The 21305-nt window shown below is 41.8% G+C and overlaps 1 protein-coding gene across 1 annotated transcript in view; it reads left to right on the forward strand.

Moving 5' to 3' along the window:
• The first annotated feature begins 6999 nt into the window (after positions 1-6999).
• LOC112253083 (glutamate receptor ionotropic, delta-1-like) overlaps positions 7000-21305 on the forward strand; it is a 358887-nt gene continuing 344581 nt past the window's right edge. Inside the window, exons 1-2 of the mRNA XM_042323612.1 lie at positions 7000-7436; positions 11942-12097. Of these exons, the coding sequence (XP_042179546.1) occupies positions 7358-7436; positions 11942-12097 (235 nt within the window). The 5' untranslated portion in view covers positions 7000-7357. The remainder of the gene's footprint in view (positions 7437-11941; positions 12098-21305) is intronic.

Here is a 21305-nt window from a genome sequence, read left to right on the forward strand (position 1 = left end):
GTTCTGGGTATTCCTACCTGACCTGAAAACACTCAGACATGTCTGAGACAAACTCACTTAGCTTAATCAGTCAATGATCTGATTTAATTTTGCTGAGACATAATGTTCTAGTGAGGACACACAGGTTCAGAGACTCTTAACTCTGCTGTCCATTCTTGATAATACTGTGTCATCTAGCCGGGGCACAGTTCTCAGTGTGTATTCATCCTCATGATATCAGGAGACAAAAACATACAGTGCCTTCAGAAAGTGTTGATGCCACTTGACTTATTCCACATTTTGTTGTGTTACAGCCTGAATTCAAAATGGATTAAATCCATTTTTTTTAATCACCCATCTCCACACAACACCCCATAATGACCAAGTGAAAACCTGTTTTTAGATAGTTTTGCACATTTATTGAAAATTAAATACATGTAGTCAATGTATGTTAAAATGACCTTTGGCAGCGATTACAGCTGTGAATTTTTCTGGGTAAGTCTGTAAGAGCTTTCCACACCTGGATGGTACAGTATTTGTGCATTATTCTTTTTAAAGTTCTTCAATCTCTGTTAAGTCAAAACTGTAAATAGGCCACAAAAACATTCAATGTCGTCTTGGTAAGCAACTCCAGTGTATATTTGGCCTTGTGTTGTAGGTTATTGTCCTGCTAAAAGGTGAATTTGTTTCCCAATGTCTGTTGGAAAACAGACTGAACCAGGTTTTCCTCTAGGATTTTGCCTGTGTTTAGCTCTATTCTGTTTATTTTTATCGTAAAAAAACTCCCTAGTCCTTGCCGATGACAAGCATACCCATAACGTGATGCAGCCATCACCATGCTTGAAAACATGAAGGGTGGTACTCAGTGATGTGTTATGTTGGATTTTCCCCATTCCTGACTAAGTTAATTTATTTGCCACATTTTCTGTACAGACTTCCTTCATTTCCCTTTGTCAATTAGGTTAGTATTGTGAAGTAACTACAATGTTGTTGATCCATCCTCAATTTTCTCCTATCACAGCCATTAAACTCTGTAACTGTTTTGAAGTCACCATTGGCCTCATGGTGAAATCCCTGAGCGGTTTCGTTCCTCTCCGGCAACTGAGTTCAGAATCTTTGTAGTGACTGGGTGTATTAATACACCATCCAAAGTCTAATTAATAACTTCACCATGCTCAAATGGATATTCAGTGTCTGCTTTGTTTTATTTTACCCATCTACCAATAGGTGCCCTTCTTAGTGAGGCATTGGAAAATCTCCCTGGTCTTTGTGGTTGAATCTGTGTTTGAAATTCAATGCTTGACTGAGGGACCTTACATATAATTGTGTGTGTTGGGTACAGAGATGAGGTAGTCATTCAAAAATGATGTTAAACACTATTATTGTACACAGAGTGAATCGATGCAACTTATTATGTGACTTGTTAAGAAAATTTTTACTTCTGAACTTATTTAGGCTTGCCATAACAAATGGGTTGAATACTTATTGACATACTCTGGAGACACATTTTATTTGCCAAGTTAGCATTTTGTATTGTTATGTTTGACCTTAATAGACTTGACTTCTGAAAGAGACAACTCTAAATAAATTGTTACTTTCTGAAGAAACTGTCACTCTTAAAAAAATGGGTTCCAAAAGGGTTCTTCGACTGTCTGCATAAGAGTACTCTTTTTGGTTCCAGGTAGAACCCGTTCAGGTTCTATGTAGAACCCTTTCTACCTGGAACCAAAAGGGTTTTACCTGCAACCAAAAAGGGTTATTTAAAGGGTTCTCCTATGGGGACATTAGATTACACTGTAAATAACAGTCAATTCACAGCCAACCTTCTTCACTGTAGTACCCCAAGCTATGCGTAAATGATTGGGGATTGAACAGGGGTTTAAGAGTCATTACCTTTTTTCAAAGAAAATGATTCCTGAATGTTAAATATTGATGTTATAAGTGTAAAGAAATGCTTATTTAAGCTTTCTGCGCCGACTTTGGGCACACAGTGTTTAAGCTCATTTAGAAATACAGTTGGATGATGGACAGTGGCTGTGAAAAATGGTGCATAGTAGCGGTCGTTGTTGACCATGCATGGCTAATTCATTTTAATGGCAGGTTTTATTTGCTCTAACTGCTGCGCTTCGGTGGACTAATGTGACAGCATCTCTTCATCTAAATCAACTTTTCGCACACCTCCAAAAAACCTTTCCATCCTACTCCTCAGTTCATTGCTCGAACTGTTAACTTTAATGACTCCGGCTTGTGTGACAATGAAATGCCACTGTCATCACTCAACGCCAGCGCTCTCCGGAGCACTTTTGATGTGTTAAATGTTGACAACCTTGGAGGTGCACTTAATCAGTGGAAGTGAGTAGAACGCAACACTGTGGTTTTCGGGTGAGACGCTAGAACTTTAGAGATTTTGAGAGATTGGGACTGTAATGTTCTATCAGCAAACAGAGGATTCTGAGAAAGCTGGCTTTAAAGTTCCAAACTCGCATTGGTTTGAATGGTGTAAGCTATTTGTATCTTGTATTCTTTTGAACTTAACAACATGAATTGGGGTAAATCGGTAGAGAACACTGAACAGAACAAGGCTGTCAATAACTCAATTTTGACATAAATGCAGATAGAACCTTATACTCCCAAGTTCCCGATTTGTCAAACGTACAGTACCAGTCAAAAGTTTAGACACACCTACTCATTCAAGGGTTTTTATTTATTTGTACTATTTTCTACATTGTAGAATAATAGTGAAGACATCAAAACTATAAAAAATAACACACATGGAATCATGTAGTAACCAAAAAAGTGTTAAACAAATCAAAATATATTTTAGATGATATATTCTTGAAAGTTGCCACCCTTTGCATTAATGACAGCTTTGGACACTCTTGAAATTCTCTCAACCAGCTTCACCTGGAAAGCTTTTCCAACAGTATTGAAGGAGTTCCCACATATGCTGAGCACTTGTTGGCTGCTTTTCCTTCACTTTGAAGTCCAACTCATCCAAAACCATCTCAATTGGGTTGAGGTTGGGTGATTGTGGAGGCCAGGTCATCTGATGCAGCTCTCCATCACCCTCCTTCTTGGTGGTATGTTGGGTCATTGTCCTGTTGAAAAACAAATGATAGTCCCACTAAGCGCAAACCAGATGGGATGGCATATTACTCATGTTTTTTGGCCCAAGCAGGTCTCTTCTTCTTATTGGTGTTATTTAGTAGTGGTTTCTTTGCAGCAATTCAACCATGGTCTGATTCACAAAGTCTCCTCTGAACATATATTGAGATGTGTCTGTTACTTGAACTCTGTGAAGCATTTATTTGGGCTGGTAACTCTAATGAACTCATCCTCTGCAGCAGAGGTAACTCTGGGTCTTCCTTTCCTGTGGCGGTCCTCATGAGAGCCTGTTTCATCATAGTGCTTGATGGTTTTTTCGACTGCATTTGAAGAAACTTTCAAAGTTCTTGAAATGTTCCGGGTTGACTGACCTTCATGTCTTAAAGTAATGATGGACTGTAATTTCTCATTGCTTATTTGAGCTGTTCTTGACATAATATGGACTTGGTCTTTTACCAAATAGTGCTATTTTCTGTCTACCAACCCTACATTGTCACAACTGATTGGCTCAAACGCCTTAAGAAGGAAAGAAATTCCACAAATGTACTTTTAACAAGCCACACCTGTTAATTGAAATACATTCCAGGTGACTACCTCATGAAGCTGGTTGAGAGAATGCCAAGAGTCTGCAAAGCTGTCATCAAGGCAAAGGGTGTCTACTTTGAAGAATCGCAAATATAAAAAGTATTTTGATTTGTTTAACACTTTGTTGGTTGCTTCATGATTCCTTATGTGTTATTTCATAGTTTTGATGTCTTCACTATTATTCTACAATGTAGAAAATAGTAAAAGTAAAGAAAAGCCCTTGAATGAGTAGGTGTCCAAACTTTTGACTGTTACTGTATCTCAATGGGATCCATTTGGACCCAAAACGAACACTATGAACAGACCACAAAAATAATCACTTGGATACAAATTGGTTTATATGGATTTATGTTTCAAAAGCCTATACATACATTAACTACTTGAAATAGAATCAGTCCTTGAGTCCTCAAGAGGCGGGATGTATGGCCCTACCATTCTGTTACATGCTAATAAGTGCCCCCAGGCTCACAGTAATCATCTTTAACGACTATGCCTTTTTCTTATATTTCTATTTGCATATGAAGTAGCCTAACAAACAGAATATATGATAACCCACTAACTCTTTTGATCTACTGAAATTACATTCCTGTGCCATCTACAGTACATGCAGACAGGTAAGGGTCATTGGAGTCAGATTTGTATTATGTATTATGTTGTACCTCTAAATTGGATGTCTCTTACATTTTACATGGGTAAAATGCATAGCGGTGGTGTGGAATTGGCACCATTGGTTAGAGCCTGTAAGTAAGCATTTCACTGTTGTATTCGGCGCACGTGACAAATAAACTTTGATTTGATTTAAATTAAGACGCTGTCGGCTTCCCCAGAAGGATTCCTTTGATGATTTCAGTGCCTTTCAGACATGGTAAATGAACCAGCTCTAAAAAAAACAATGGTTACATGGGTGGGAGCAGCAAATTAGTCGGCCATGCGATGAATGTCATAAAACATTCCTATAATCCCTTTCAGTTCACCCCTGATCTGATAGTGTAATTGATAAATTATATAAACTCTCTCATCCATTCAAGTATTCATGGAAATTAGATAATGGGAAAGACAAAACTTTATGAAGTTATTGGACATAGCACACATGCATGCCTGAGATTTAATGTGCTGGTCCTACTCCTGAACCATAAAGCATGCTCAGTCTCTTTATTGAAAGTTCTTCATTGTCCAGCAATTGGCATACTCTGGGTCTGAGAAACAGGTCCTACGTAAATCTCTCAACACGATTATGATTATTTGTGTATATCTTAGTTTGACAACTTTATAAATAATTTTGCGTCCTAATACAGGTCATTCACTAAATGATGATGGGCTCATTTAATCCAGAGGTTGACAGAACCAGTTATTTCTCAGTAAAGCTGCATGAAGTAATCTTCAGTAAATGTACATCACCTAACCTCATTTATTTCCCTCACTCCTCTGTTACATAATAACACACTTTGAATGAAAGAATGTGTCTGAGAAAATAATACAAAGATTCTGAGACTTTTTATGATGCTCCTCAGTGCACCCAGGAGAGAGGGTGAGTTTGGAATATGCTGGTACAGTTGTAGTGCATAGAGATGGCCACTAGGGACGGTATGTCAGCTGTAATTTGAACTGAACTTTAGGGCATTGGCGCGTGGATGTTTGTGTTCCAAAAGGACAGGGTGGGAGTTAGATGGGTGACGTAGCCTACATATATGATAGTCGTAGAGGTGGTGGAATGATTGAGGTGAATATACAGATGTAGGATCTTAATTTGACCTGTATTGTTGCAGGAAAATAATCTTGCAGCAACAGGATTTTATTGTTTAGTCCATAATATTTCTTTATATGTGATTAGCTGGTCAAAATGAGGCTACATGAAAAGTGGAATACGTTAACACTGCCATGTGTTTTCATTGAATTTATGTCAATCAAGAACATTTATGTAATTCCTGCAAAGCAGGAAAACTCTCAGCAACAAAAGAGTGATCAAATTAAGTTCCTACATTTGTAGCCTACAGCTGGGTGAGCTTGGTTAATGTTTCAGTCGAATGTAAGCTACGCATGTTAGACCAAATGATGTGTCCTATTGAAGTTATGAAATTCGACAAAGATATACAACCGAATTAATTTGTTAGACAACTCAATCAATTATTTAAACAACAATTTCAATGTAAAAGTATTTGAATACATGAATTCATTCGTTGTCTGCGATCTACAGGTGATTGCTCCTTCAGTCAAGTCAAGCTGTCCTGTAGCATATTCCAGAGGCGCTGTCCACTTTCGTCGTTCTGAAAGGCGACGTGACCTGGTAGATCTAACCAAACAATTTCAAGATATTTCCGTTTATGCTCAGTCACAAGAAATATCCTTTAATTGTAAGATTATGCCTATCATGCATCTTCATCTTGCACTTGAAACTTCTTCTCAGCACCTGTTCCCTTCTTGTAAGCGGGTAAAATAACAAATTAAATGGCTAATTTATACCCATCCCCTTTAAATCTATGGAATTGTGAACCTGCATAAAATTGGATTCGGCTCAATATGACATGACATTGATTCATCCTCAGTTATTAGCATATAGGCATTCAACAATTACCATACTAGTTATCGCCACAGGAGTGGCCCATTAATTCGTTTGTTCAGCGTTTTGTGAAGTGACTAATCAATCAGTCAGTCAAGTAACGCGAAAAGGCATAATCGATCAATCAATCAATCAGCCTTCATTTACATATGTCTGTAGTTCCTCAATCTTCGCTTCTGGCCAAATCCCACTGTTGCCAAGTCAATTAGGCTTTCTCTCTGGCTGTTTCCTATGACCAGAACTTCTGCGCTGAAAAATGTTAAGTTCTGTCAAATGTCCACCATCCATCACTGATCACCTTATGACTAGATCCCCTTCTTCGGCTCGACATCTGCGTCCGCGTCTTCTCTCACCCCGTTGCTCTGCTCTTTTAGTTTCTGGACATTAGCCTATATATCAAATGATAACTTGTAAATCATAATGCATTTTGGCAAGCAGGGGCAGAACCATATAGCCTAATCTAGTTTTCGATCAGACTACCAATGTATATCATGTAGGCCTACCGCAATAAATAAGACTATATTCAGTGTTTGCAATTATTTAGTAGCCTTCATCCAAGCATATACTGCATAGTTGTCTATCAGCCTCAAGGTAGGCTACTCTAAAAACATTGCGCTCTGCCCGCGTCTCTCTCCGGCTAGAACAAATTCCATTTTACCCGGCTTCTCCGGACAGCACGGAGAAGTGAAGTCTCTGCAGTCACGTGGGTCGGGCGAACAAGCGATTTAACGATTCAGTGTGTGTGTATGTGAGTGTCTCTCTCTCTTTCTCTCTCTCTGTGATTACAGGGGGGTGTCCCTCCGCATTTTTGCAGCTTGCCATGCTTTTAGACACAGTGAGCGCTGGAGAAAGCGAGAGCGAGAGACGGAACGCCGGGCTCAGTAGCTGTCTTTGAATACAACCACGGGGTTCCCAACCTTTCTTCCCTTATTTCCCCCTCACTTTCCGTTTAAAACAGTTATTTCCCTTGTTCTAAATATAGTTTTGAGTTTTTCTTTAGTGTTTCCTTCATTTGGAGGCTTCTGAATGACAGTTGTGATTTGTATCATTTTTGGACATTGTTTGTGGTGACCCATTGGATTGTCGAACAGCCGAGGAAGCTTGGATGAGCTGCTTCGATAAAAGCCAGAAATGGAGTTGCTGTTGATCTGCCTTTCCCTCTGGATATTGCAATGCAATTCTGCCGGAGCGGACTCCATCATTCATATTGGTAAGGACCCTGGACAGCTATGCGCGGGTTTTAGTGAGACGTGCTGCAGAAACATCTAGAACCATCACTGTGTAGCAGAGACAAATGCATGCGAAGCACGTAACTGTAACGCGTGAAGGGCAGCCTCAGGGATGTTTTGCGGAATAAATCATCTAGTTTGACTGCGTCAGATGTAAACTGAAAGTTTGGATCCAGTCAATGTTAACTTAAGGTATAGTCTCCTGAACATAACCCTATTTCCATCTTGGTGTAGGAAATGTAAACATTCGCCGGTGTGATTGTTTTAGGCTATCAGAGAAAGTCTAGCTAACAAGTGAATGTAGTGGATCGATTTCTTAAATGTCAATCATTTAGCAAAGACATGGCATTTATTTTCACCAGTAGCGGTGCCTTTTTCCCCATCAGCTTTTGAGGAATCAATGTCACTTGAGCGGTTCACGGATTGTTATGCCCTCCCCCTCCTAAATCAGACCACAAGCCTTAACTTTTAATGGAACGTGATCGCAATATCAATAGCATTACAGATGGGTTGTCAATCGGTTTTCATTGTGAAAAACGCAATACTGTCATTACATTGGATTGTGTAGCCTAAACCTCGAGGGAGCTTTTCTGCCAACATATGCTTGATGTTTGATCTGCCAGTTTTCCAGCACCTAAAAAGCACGAGTTGTCATTGTATTGTGGAGACAGAATAAACTCATGATAGATTGCGGGATTTACATTGACGCCCGATCTCCACAAAATACATAAATGCTAAACTGAAGTATAGCCTTTAGTAGCACTAGTTAAATAATTTGAAAAACCTGGTTTGAAATGGAATTGATATGCCTGACCTCGACGATAAATCCCACACCTTCCATAGCCCCCCCCCCTCTCTTGCTCGCTCGCTCGCTCACTCAAACACACACGCGTGCAAATATATGGTAGTCTATTTCTTTACAAGAGTAATGGATATGCATATTATCAACATATAGGCATATTCTCAACACTGATCATAATGCTGTTTTGCGTAGTTGCACCACCTTTCAAGAACAAGACGAAACAAGTTTATTAAACATTTGTATAATATTAGGCTACTGCTGCATACCCTAAATGTGTCCTTGACTTTGTACTTACCATACGGTATATAGGCCTACATATAATGTATTATTTCACATTGCACTGATTACCAAATAGGAGCAGCAAGTGCTCTCGCTCTCTCCTCTGGGTCATTCTCCAGGGAAATTGCGGTGTGGTTTTAATATTAATAGACCCTAATAACCCTGATAACTCGGATGACCCAGATAATACAATTAATCATCCCACTTTTTACTGTATTATGCAACACTTGGTTTCTGGGAATATCTGTGGTTGATCTCAAGTGGGGATGTCTGTAGATGTGGCTATTGGGTTATCTCGCTTTGATTAATGTGTGAGTGTGTGTCTGTGTCCGTCTGTCTCTTTCTCTCTCTCGCTCTCAATCTTGCTCTCTCAAAGATAGTGCTAGGGAGCTTAACCGAAGCTACACTCATGCAGTAAATGGCTTAAATTGCTTAAATGTGCCTTCATTGTCCGAATACACCATGCCACTAAGCATATAATCACTTTCTTTTGTAGGTTTCCCATAATATTTCACTCAGTGACACTAGTGTGTATGTAACCCACTGTACTACAGCGATACCTCCATACACGGTCCTCAATAGACATCAGCCAGAGTTGCAACTGACACGCAACTATAGTGGTCAACCACAGGTACATTTTTCCTCTTGAGATTGTCCTCCATAGAGATATCTATGTTTTCCTAAACAACACGCTTCTGCTCTCAGTTCAATAGGACGTGAATTGAGTCGCTTTACTGTCGCTTTCCAAGTCGTGAAATGTATTGTGTGTCGCACAAAATAGCAAGGCGCTTTTGCTCTCACTAGGGCCGTCAAGTGTTTAGGCTGCTGCAGACACTATGTAGGTTCTAGTCTATTTTTAAACTCTAAATGGTTAAATTAGTGAGCAATACAGTGCCTTCAGAAAGTATTCAGAGCCTTGACTTTTTCCACATTTTGTTGTGTTACAGCCTACATTCAAATATGAGATGTGTCACTGGCCTACAAACAATACTCCACAATGTCAAAGTGGAATTATATTTTTAGAAATTTAGGAAAATGCTGAAATGTCTTGGGTCAATAAGTATTCAACCCCTTTTGTTTTGGAAAGCCTAGATAAGTTCAGGAGTACAAATTTGCTTAATAAGTCACAAAATAAGTTGCATGGACTCACTCTGAGAAAGACAATTTCCATTGACGGCCAGTTTGTATTACTACCTTACAGTACACAAGCTTGCATTTCCACCCCATAAAATTGAGTGGAATTGCACACAATTTTTACCTCAGATTGGCGATATCAGTATAAAAGTTTATAGTCATCACTATGACTATCAATTGCTTTAAACAGATCAATATCTTTGGTTTGGTACTATTGATTTTGCCACGGGCTGGGTTCATTTTCTAACTCTCAAATGGCATGAACATTTTTGGGGGTCACATATTTGACAGTCAAACTATCACTTAAATTGCAACCAACATTTTTCACTGCTGATATCCAATACCACCTGGCAGGGCCAGATTACGGCAGGGAACATGCCCTCAGGGCAGGAGGGGGTTAGACCCCAGATATCATATCATTTTTTTATTTATCCATTATTTTTTACCAGGTAAGTTGACTGAGAACACATTCTCATTTGCAGCAATGACCTGGGGAATAGTTACAGGGGATGAATGAGCCAATTGTAAACTGGGGATTATTAGGTGACCGTGATGGTTTGAGGGCCAGATTGGGAATTGAGCCAGGACACCAGGGTTAACACCCCTACTCTTATGATAAGTGCCATGTCAGAGAGTCTGGACACCCGTTTAAAGTCCCATCCAAAAGAAGGCAACCTACACAGGGCAGTGTCCCCAATCACTGCCCTGGGGCATTGGGATATTTTTTTTTTTTTTTTTTTTTTTTTAGACCAGAGGAAAGAGTGCCTCCTACTGGCCCTCCAACACCACTGCTAGCAGCATCTGGTCTCCCATCCAGGAACTGACCAAGACCAACCCTGCTTAGCTTCAGAAGCAAGCCAGCAGTGATATGCAGGGTGGTATGCTGCTGGCAAAATGTGAAGAATTGCACGAAATTAGCTTTAAACTGGCAACACCAAAAACTTTTTTGGGGAGGTGGTAGTAGTCCGGCCCTGCTGTGTGTGTCAAGATTCATTAAAGTTAACTAACATAAAACGTGGTTTGTGTGATGGCAGTATCCCGGGAATCTTCATCTGACTTTCCAAAATATAAATATAAAAGTGTTGCATTACACTTATCGTGTTGGGGACCCACTTCAATCAAAATGCAACACTCCAAACTGTAGCTAGCTGTCTTCTACAAATTGTCCTCTAAACAATGATGACACATTATTCCCAGATTCTGTGTTTTTTTTTAGGTGTGTTAGTTTTAACAGGACGTGCACCTTATCTCCCCCCTCTCGGTTAATTGATTTCAATGCGATAATCGATAGGAGTGATTGACAAAACAGTGTTGCATCTCTCTTTCTGTTTTGGTGACCCCTGTATCAAAATGCAACATCCTAAAACATAGCTGACTGTGTTCTGTAGGTTGTCCTCTAACCAGTGATGTAAAAACGGTGCATATGCCCCTTGTACAAATACAAGCAATATGATTACAATTGTTGCACATGCATGTGTACTGTAGAGAAGTGCATTTTATGTTAGGTTTTCAATACATCATGAACTGTTTCTGCATATTTGTTATTGATTTGGACACTTTAAAACAGTGTTTTGACGTTGGGCTACTTATCAAAATGTTTACAAGAAGCAGTGACAGAATCATGTTCAACTGCAGTTTTAGGAATATAAATTAAACATTCAACATACATTTCCAATGGTATTGTACTTAATCAGGTAAAAACTGCTGAATGAGTCCAAAAACATGCTGTGATTGATTTATTTTGATTATATAGCAGAAATCACCAAAAACGGGTTTGCCCTGCCTACTCACAGGTCCATATGTGAAATAAATCCCATTGACAGTTTCCACATCTGTAGGCTACTACACAGCCAGAGCTTGTGACTCTGCCGCACTCCACTGTTCTATGGTTGATCTTTGCTGCTAATAAATAGGCAAAAGACCTAACCAAAGATCCATGTCTGGAAAGGTATTTGTTTTGCACATGTTTATGGACATTTGTAATCCCACCTGTGCTAGAGTGGTTATCAAGAACTTTTGACAAGGTTAGCCACTATGCCTACAGTAAATATGTAGCATTAATAATATTTATTTAGGCATCCAAATAGCGCATATACCACAAAGAGCAATCGATAAGGTAGTTCAGTGTAAACTGCACCATAATTTAAAAATGGATAGATACTCTGCTGGATCAAGTAAACCTGTTGGTGAATGAAAAAAACATGGGCACAGTTCACAGTTTATTTTCCCACAAAATAAGTGAGCCTATATTGATTTATTTTGCTCCAACAGGTGCCATATTTGAGGAAAACGCTGGAAGGGATGACGAAATTTTCCAACTTGCCATTTCTGACCTAAGTCTCAACGACGACATTCTACAAAGTGAAAAAATCACCCACTCTGTAAAATCTATTGAGGCTAACAACCCATTCCAAGCAGTGCAGGAAGGTAAGTGACCCGGCAGAATATTTTTTTGTATCGATTGCTTTGCTGTTATATCTAATTGCTTAGGACCGGAGGGTTGGGGACACCATTTCAGCTTTGTGGTTTCTGATGGCATGAGAGTGTTTATATTCTTATCATGGTTAAAGACTTGCAGGCTGTTGAAAAATTCTTTCAATTTTCTTGTTTCCATAGTTTGTTGTATCTATTGCATTCTTAGTTACATGTAAGTATTGAGTCAAAGTTCAGACTGGTGATTATTAACTTAAATCTCTTTTCTCATATGCAGATAATCAGCTTTAGAATGTGGATAGATTGAATCTCACTTTTTAATGTTGTTGATTCACATCTACAGCTTCACAGTGCTAAAAGTGCTTGTCTCCTGTAGCTTGCATAGTCAGTCAGACAGTGCCGTTCAAATCACTGAGGTATAATACCAACTGGAGACTGCATCCAAAATTTCCAAACGTTGTTTTCAAGGTAATCTACTCATGCCCACCGTCTATATCCAGGTTGCGTCTAGTTTATACGGACCAACATCACATGCGCGCTAGCACTCAGTGCGCACAGGGAGCAGCGCGAGCTGCGAGATGTCATCACGTCATCCACAAACATGGCAGACATTGGATGAATATAAAACGTTAATATCTTCGGCTGTGAGTGATGGGGGAAAAAAATCGACCTCAGCAACAATGATTTGAATAATTCAACATCTCAAAAAATGTACACAAAGGTGATGACTAAAGTGTCTTTTTAGGAATTTTCTAACCTGACTTTTCTATGTGGCCGTCAATGGAAATTGTCTTTCTGGGCCAGCGTAACTGCCAAAATAAAGAAAATATCAACATAAAGTGTCTTAATAGGGTGCTGGGCACCACGAGCCAGAACAGCTTCAATGTGCCGTGTCTAGAACTCTGTTGAAGGGATGCAACACCATTCTTCCATGACTAATTCCATCATTTGGCGTTTTTAAAAAAAATGCTGTCTCAGGCACTGCTCCAGAATCTCCCAGAAGTGTTCAATTGGGTTGAGATCTGGTGACTGAGACACACACACACACCTAACCGCAACCCTAAACTGTAACCCAAACAATGACGGGCCTGGTAAGAGGCCTCCTGTGGGGATGGGGTCTGGGATAAACATTTTTAAAACACACACACACACCCTTTAAACCATCTATGCTCCATGGATATCCCTATTTCAAACTCACTGAGATCACTTCTTCTAGCCATGGTAGCAAAAATAATGGGAAACTGGGCATTTTTATACATGACCCTAAGCATGAGGGGATGTTAATTGCTTAAATAACTCAACAACTATGCCTTTGTGGAAGCACCGGCTTTCAATATACACTGAACAAAAATATAAACGCAACATGTAAAGTGTTAGTTCCATGTTTCATGAGCAAAAAATAAATAAATACAATAAAGGCCACTTTAAAATGTGGAGTACTATATCTAGTATTTCTATTTCTAGTCGTTGCCTTTCTAGGAGTATTTCTATTTGTAATAAAGCCCTTTAGTAGGGAAAAACAAATTCTGATTGGATGGGCTTGGCTACACAGGCTTGGCTCCACAGTGGGTGGGCCTGGCTGCCAAGTGGGTGGGCCTATGCCCTCTTAGGCCCACCCGTGGCTGTGCCACTGCCCAATCATGTGAACTCCATAGATTAGGAGTTCACATGACAGGGCAGTGGTTTCCTTACATGAACTGTAACTCAGTAAAATCTTAGATATTGTTGCATGTTGCATTTATGTTTTTATTCGGTATACTTCGTATGCCTCATTTACAGAAGTGGTTCCTTTATTTTGGCAGTTAGCTGTATATAACCCGAGGAGAACACAACAGTATTAAAGGCTTAGAGAAGTTGCCAAAGAGAATATCGACCGTGTCAGACATACAGAATGGCATAGAAGGAGAGTGGTGAACAATTATAAAACTTTTACATGCCTCCCCTCCCCAACATAATGGTAACTTAAACGAGGAGTAATTGGCTTACGTTGAAACTTTTGTTAGAGCTGTTGTAAGGGATTGTTGATTCGATTGAATTGGACTGAATGTTCAGCTAGGCAAACTAAATGTTAGTGGATGATTAATGAACTGGATACTAATATATTTGCCAAGGCCATGATGGTGGTATTGAATGATGTTTCCATGCACTGTGAAAGAGAATGGAACCCTCATGAAATGAACCTAATAGCTAGGGATCTGCTACAGCCATTTAGTCCACTGCATCCTTTTACAATGGTCTTGGAATAGAATAGTTACTCCGTTACGGAAGTGCTCAAATAGTAATACCTATTGATTCTTGAAGAATATAACTGATACATGCCTCATGAGCTTAGTTCAACTGTAGTGTCCCATCAGAACCCAAAATATAACCTTGTTTTACTCCAGCGTTTGTAAAGCATGTAAATATTAACAAACACTCTGTATATATACTATAGCCTTGAAACATGGTTAAAACTATCATTTTGATATCATGGATGGTCAGTCCTAGTATGTCATGGCTGGCTGAAGGACTGGACCAAGGTGCAGCATGGTAAGCGTACATTTTCTTTATTTAAAAATGACGCGGACAAAACAAAGAACAAAACCAAAACCGTGACGCTTTGGGCTATGTGCCCTGAACAAAGTCAAAATTAACTTCCCACAAAACAGGTGGGGGAAAAGGGTACCTAAGTATGGTTCTCAATCAGAGACAACGATAGACATCTGTCCCTGATTGAGAACCATACCAGGCCAAGACATAGAAATACAAAACATAGAAAAAAGGACATAGAATGCCCACCCATAGTCACACTCTGGCCTAACCAAAATAGAGAATAAAAAGCCTCTCTATGGCCAGGGTGTGACATAGTATCCATAGCTCTGTCTATGAATTTGAGAGTGGTTACATCTCTCCAAGCCCATTCCTCAGCTTTTTACTAAAACAGAGTTCCAAAGCGGGTTCACTGCGGGTTCCAAAGCGGGTTCACTGCGGGTTCCAAAGCAGGTTCACTGCGGGTTCCAAAGCGGGTTCACTGCTTTGTCATTGTTTAAACTGCAGATTCTAGCTTTAAGTTAATACTGAAGTGATTTTTGCACGATAAAAGTGAGTTGACTTCTATTTAGAAATGTGTTTTCTTTTCTCGTCCTAATTCAGAGTCGTTGCTTATCATCAAAACATGTATAAAAAAGCAATTTTCTGTTAATAAAGAGCATCTACCGTTACAGCAGGCGATAATTTCCCAGCTCTGAAAGTATAAGAGAAGACAACAGATTTTTATTTCTGGCTGCATACCAAACAAATCAATGCAGAATACTTCAAATATGACAACAACACAAAAATCTACTGGGGATCCAGGCTGATTGATGGTGAGCCCAAATACCTTTCAACGGGAACCTACTGGTTGTTCTACACTGGACATTCCTGCTGCTTAGTCTATGATGATTTCCTTTGGTTATTATTATACACTGCTCAAAAAAATAAAGGGAACACTTAAACAGACACAATGTAACTCCAAGTCAATCACACTTCTGACAATATTCAGTTACTTTTGACAATAAATTTCACATGCTGTTGTGTAAATGGAATAGACAACAGGTGGAAATGATAGGCAATTAGCAAGACACCCCCAATAAAGGAGTGGTTCTGCAGGTGGTGACCACAGACCACTTCTCAGTTCCTATGCTTCCTGGCTGATGTTTTGGTCACTTTTGAATGCTGGCGTTGCTTTCACTCTAGTGGTAGCATGAGACGGAGTCTACAACCCACACAAGTGGCTCAGGTAGTGTAGCTCATCCAGGATGGCACATCAATGCGAGCTGTGGCAAGAAGGTTTGCTGTGTCTGTCAGCGTAGTGTCCAGAGCATGGAGGCGCTACCAGGAGACAGGCCAGTAGATCAGGAGATGTGGAGGAGGCCGTAGGAGGGCAACAACCCAGCAGCAGGACCGCTACCTCCGCCTTTGTGCAAGGAGGAGCACTGCCAGAGCCCTGCAAAATTACCTCCAGCAGGCCACAAATGTGCATGGGTCTGCTCAAACGGTCAGAAACAGACTCCATGAGGGTGGTATGAGGGCCCGACGTCCACAGGTGGGGGTTGTGCTTACAGCCCAACACCGTGCAGGATGTTTGGAATTTGCCAGAGAACACCAAGATTGGCAAATTCGCCACTGGCGCCCTGTGCTCTTCACAGATGAAAGCAGGTTCACACTGAGCACATGTGACAGACGTGACAGAGTCTGGAGACGCCGTGGAGAACGTTCTGCTGCCTGCAACATCCTCCAGCATGACCGGTTTGGCGGTGGGTCAGTCATGGTGTGGGGTGGCATTTCTTTGGGGGGCCGCACAGCCCTCCATGTGCTCGCCAGAGGTAGCCTGATTGCCATTAGGTACCGAGATGAGATCCTCAGACCCCTTGTGAGACCATATGTTGGTGCGGTTGGCCCTGGGTTCCTCCTAATGCAAGACAATGCTAGACCTCATGTGGCTGGAGTGTGTCAGCAGTTCCTGCAAGAGGAAGGCATTGATGCTATGGACTGGCCCGCCCGTTCCCCAGACCTGAATCCAATTGAGCACATCTGGGAGATCATGTCTCGCTCCATCCACCAACGCCACGTTGCACCACCGACTGTCCAGGAGTTGGCGGATGCTTTAGTCCTGGTCTGGGAGGAGATCTCTCAGGAGACCATCTGCCACCTCATCAGGAGCATGCCCAGGCGTTGTAGGGAGGGCATACAGGCACGTGGAGGCCACACACACTACTGAGCCTCATTTTGACTTGTTTTAAGGGCATTACATCAATGTTGGATCAGCCTGTAGTGTGGTTTTCCACTTTAATTTTGAGTGTGACTCCAAATCCAGACCTCCATGGGTTGATAAATTTGATTTCCATTGATAATTTTTGTGTGATTTTGTTGTCAGCACATTCAACTATGTAAAGAAAAAAGTATTTAATAAGAATATATCATTCATTCAGATGTAGGATAGGTTATCTTAGTGTTCCCTTTATTTCTTTGAGCAGTGTAGCTTACCAAGTCACTATTTCCACACTAGCAGTGCTATTTATTTATTGTTGATTGGGGGTGTTTTGGAACTCGGGGATTACCGGTCGATGAGGCACCAGGATCAATGAGCCTTCCCGGAACTGTGGTGTGTGTGAGATGAGTGGATGGTTGAGTGGCAGTAGGGTCATGTTGACCTTTGCTTTGCTGTTTTGTTCACATTCACCCTGTGACTGCCACTAAGGACCCTGCCAGTGTACCGCCAGGGAGGAAGAGACAGGCAGGGCTGGGCAGAAGTGTGAAGAGAACAATGATCAGAATAAGAATGAGCAGGTGTGAAGGAGGAGTGCTTAGGAAAGGAAAAGGGTAGGCATGAGGAATAGAAGAAAAGTGAAGGAGAAGATCCGTAGGAGGGTAAGAGGAAAAACAGCTGTTGCATTAGAATACCTTTCTCTGTGATCTAGAGGGACTAAGGTGATGAGAGCTTCCATATTAGCATGAAGTTGATCACTGGATGATGAGGTTTGGGTTAGGTGACATCCTTCACGTCAAGACTGATATAGATTCAGGTCAATTCTAAAAAGGGGTTGAGACCTGTGCATGACTCAAATTTACAAACAATCAATGACAAGTTAGTTAGTTATTTCTGCGGCAGATGAGGGTCTATTTTATTCACCGAGTTGAGATGCAGTAATTTGTTGAGGGCTTTGTAGCAATACCCCCCAACACCCACTACTGCAACTCCATTTACATCAACTCCTCCCAAGGGAAAAGTCAAGGAGAAATGAATTGCTCTAAGCACATAGACTTAGAAAACCCTCCTCCAATAACTGTAAGGTTCACTTTCACCTTCCTTTACTACACGTGCCAAAGGATCAAATGATAGCTCCTTTTAGAGTGTTGGCGTGGCCAATGCAATATCCCCACTAGATTCCCCACTTATGACAACTCATTATTCACAACGCTCTAAACATGATGGAAAGCTGGTCTTTGACCATTATTGTCCCGGCCTGTGGTTTAATAACCGTAGGTAAATCTCCATAATGGATTTGTTTGTGTTTTTATGTCTATTTCCTGGGTGTAGTGAGGAGAATGATTATGTCATCTTTTCCAGGCCTGTTAATTACCCAATGGTTATTTTGAATCCGTCATAAGCTCTTTGATAGGCCTGCAGACACGGAACTGCTTCAATCAGCTAAGTGAGGTCACAGCCGTGGTGTACATTTCACCCTTTCATTTAATCCATGTCTAACACTATTCCTATAATTATACTGGATGTTTCTGGGAGTGGCCTGGTCAGGCTGCTTATTGTGCATTGATGGTGGATTGTATAGTATGGAGGGTTTACGATAACATTGTGTGCTAATACACAGAGCTGCACTGCCGAGGGGCTGTGTAGATTTGCATGACAAACTGCATTGTTGTTAAAGAGTAGTTAGCCTGGAGTGAGAGTCGATTAGATTTAAATTCAATTTTGGCTGAGGTCTCTGATTATCTTCTTGGCCTTCCTGCTACACCTGGTATTGTAGGTGTCTTGGAGGGCAGGCTGTGTGCACCCAATGGTGCGTTCGGCTGGGCATACCGTACCAGCCTCTGTAGAGCCTTACGATCAGCAGAGGTGGAGCTGTCATGCAGCCTGACATTATGCTCTCGATAGTGCTCCTGTAGAACACTGAGGGCCCTCTGGGACAGGCCGCATTTCTTCAGCCTCCTGAGATTGAAGAGTCGTTGTCGTGCCTTTTTCACCACAGTGTCTGTGTGATTTGACCATTTCTGCTCCTCTGAGATGTGTTCGCCAAGGAACTTGACATTTATGACCTTCTCCATGTCGGCCTTGTTGATGAGGATGGGGGCGTGCCTAGCCTGGTTCCTCCTGAAGTCCACAATCAGTTCCTTTGTTTTGCTGACGTTGAGGGAGAGGTTGTTTACCTGGCACCACACCTTAAGGGGTGCCTACCTCCTCTCTTTTAGCCGTCTCATTGTTGTTGGTAATCAGGCATACTACTGTTGTGTAGTCAGCGAACTTAATGATGGAGTTGGAACTGTGTGAGGCCACGCAGTCATGGGTATACAGGGAGTACAGGAGGGGACTGAGGATGCACACTTGTGGGGCCCACGTGTTGAGAATCTGTGTCGAGGAGGTAATGTTGCCTACCTTCACCACCTGGGGGCGGCCCTTCAGGAAGTCCAGGACCCAGTGGCATAGGGAGGAGGTCAGTCCCAGGGCCTTGAGCTTTGTGATGTGCTTAGAGTGCACTATGGTATTGAATGTAGAGCTGTAGTCGATGAACAGCATCCTCGCATATGCATTCCTTTTGTCCAGGTGGATGAGGTTAGTGTGCAGGTCCATGGTGGTTACGTCATCCGTGGATCTGTTGGAGGTAGGAGAACTGGTGAGGGTTGGGTGTGTCGAGGAGGGAGGAGGTGACCTGGTCTTTGACTAACCTCTCGAAGCACTTCATGATGACGGAAGTGAGTGCTATGGGTCAGTAGTCATTCAGTTCAGTTACTTTCCCTTTCTTGGGCACAGGGAAGATAGTGGACATGAAAATGTCTGAAAACACATCAGCTAGCAGTATAGTATGCATGATGCTGCTGCCGTCCAGTTCACTTTGTGCAAGTGTGTATACATGTGGCTGTGTTGGTACTTTATACATGCTGAGTTGACCTGCAGCCCATTGAGACCTGAAAGACACATAGAATATGCATTCGACCATCCCCTTTGTAATGGAGAGAGTCAGCACTGCCTGGCGCTGTAGGTCCTGTCAGAGAATAAAGAGACAAAGTGAGCTGAGAGAGAGAGAGAGTGTGAGTTATGGTCCAGCCCACTGCTCCTAAATGTAGTCACTGTTCTGTCCCCATCCTGGAAAGTGTTCCACTGAAGCGTTCTGTACAAGGGTTTGTCCGCTCTGTGCCTAAACCCAGGCTGCTGCTGTCATTCCTTTGGTGCACTGGGATATGTTGTGTCATTCAGGTCATTGACTCAGCACGTCTCTGAGTTTCTGTGACACCTCTGAATGCATTGAGAGTGTAAGTGTAAGTCATCTCTTGGAATCAGCCCTTAGAGCCCTTTGACTTCCGGCGCCGACAGAGATGGCCGCCTCGCTTCGCGTTCCTAGGAAACTATGCAGTTTTTTTTTGTTTTTTTACGTGTTATTTCTTACACTAGTACCCCAGGTCATCTTAGGTTTCTTTACATACAGCCGACAAGAACTACTGAATATAAGATCAGCGTCAACTCACCATCAGTACGACCAAGAATATGTTTTTCGCGATGCGGATCCTGAGTTCTGCCTTACAACCAGTGTAACCGAGTGGATCACATGCAGCGACCAAAAAAAAAAACGACTCAGAAAAAGAGGGAAACGAAGCGGTCTTCTGGTCAGACTCCGGAGACGGGCACATCGTGCACCACTCCCCAGCATTCTTCTTGCCAATGTCCAGTCTCTTGACAACAAGGTTGATGAAATCCGAGCAAGGGTAGCATTCCAGAGGGACATCAGAGACTGTAACGTTCTCTGCTTCACGGAAACATGGCTCACTGGAGAGACGCAATCCGAAGCGGTGCAGCCAGCGGGTTTCTCCACGCATCGCGCCGACAGAAACAAACATCTCTCTGGTAAGAAGAGGGGCGGGGGCGTATGCCTTATGGCCAACGTGACATGGTGTGATGAAGGAAACATACAGGAACTCAAATCCTTCTGTTCACCTGATTTAGAATTCCTCACAATCAAATGTAGACCGCATTATCTACCAAGAGAATTCTCTTCGATTATAATCACAGCCGTATATATCCCCCCAAGCAGACACATCGATGGCTCTGAACGAACTTTATTTAACTCTCTGCAAACTGGAAACGATTTATCCGGAGGCTGCATTCATTGTAGCTGGGGATTTTAACAAGGCTAATCTGAAAACAAGACTCCCTAAATTTTATCAGCATATTGATTGCGCAACCAGGGGTGGAAAGACCCTGGATCATTGTTACTCTAACTTCCGCGACGCATATAAGGCCCTGCCCCGCCCCCTTTCGGAAAAGCTGACCACGACTCCATTTTGTTGATCCCTGCCTACAGACAGAAACTAAAACAAGAAGCTCCCACGCTGAGGTCTGTCCAACGCTGGTCCGACCAAGCTGACTCCACACTCCAAGACTGCTTCCATCACGTGGACTGGGAGATGTTTCGTATTGCGTCAGACAACAACATTGACGAATACGCTGATACGG

The sequence above is a fragment of the Oncorhynchus tshawytscha genome, linkage group LG06, assembly GCF_018296145.1.
Source record: "Oncorhynchus tshawytscha isolate Ot180627B linkage group LG06, Otsh_v2.0, whole genome shotgun sequence".
In the NCBI taxonomy this organism is placed as follows: Eukaryota; Metazoa; Chordata; class Actinopteri; order Salmoniformes; family Salmonidae; genus Oncorhynchus; species Oncorhynchus tshawytscha.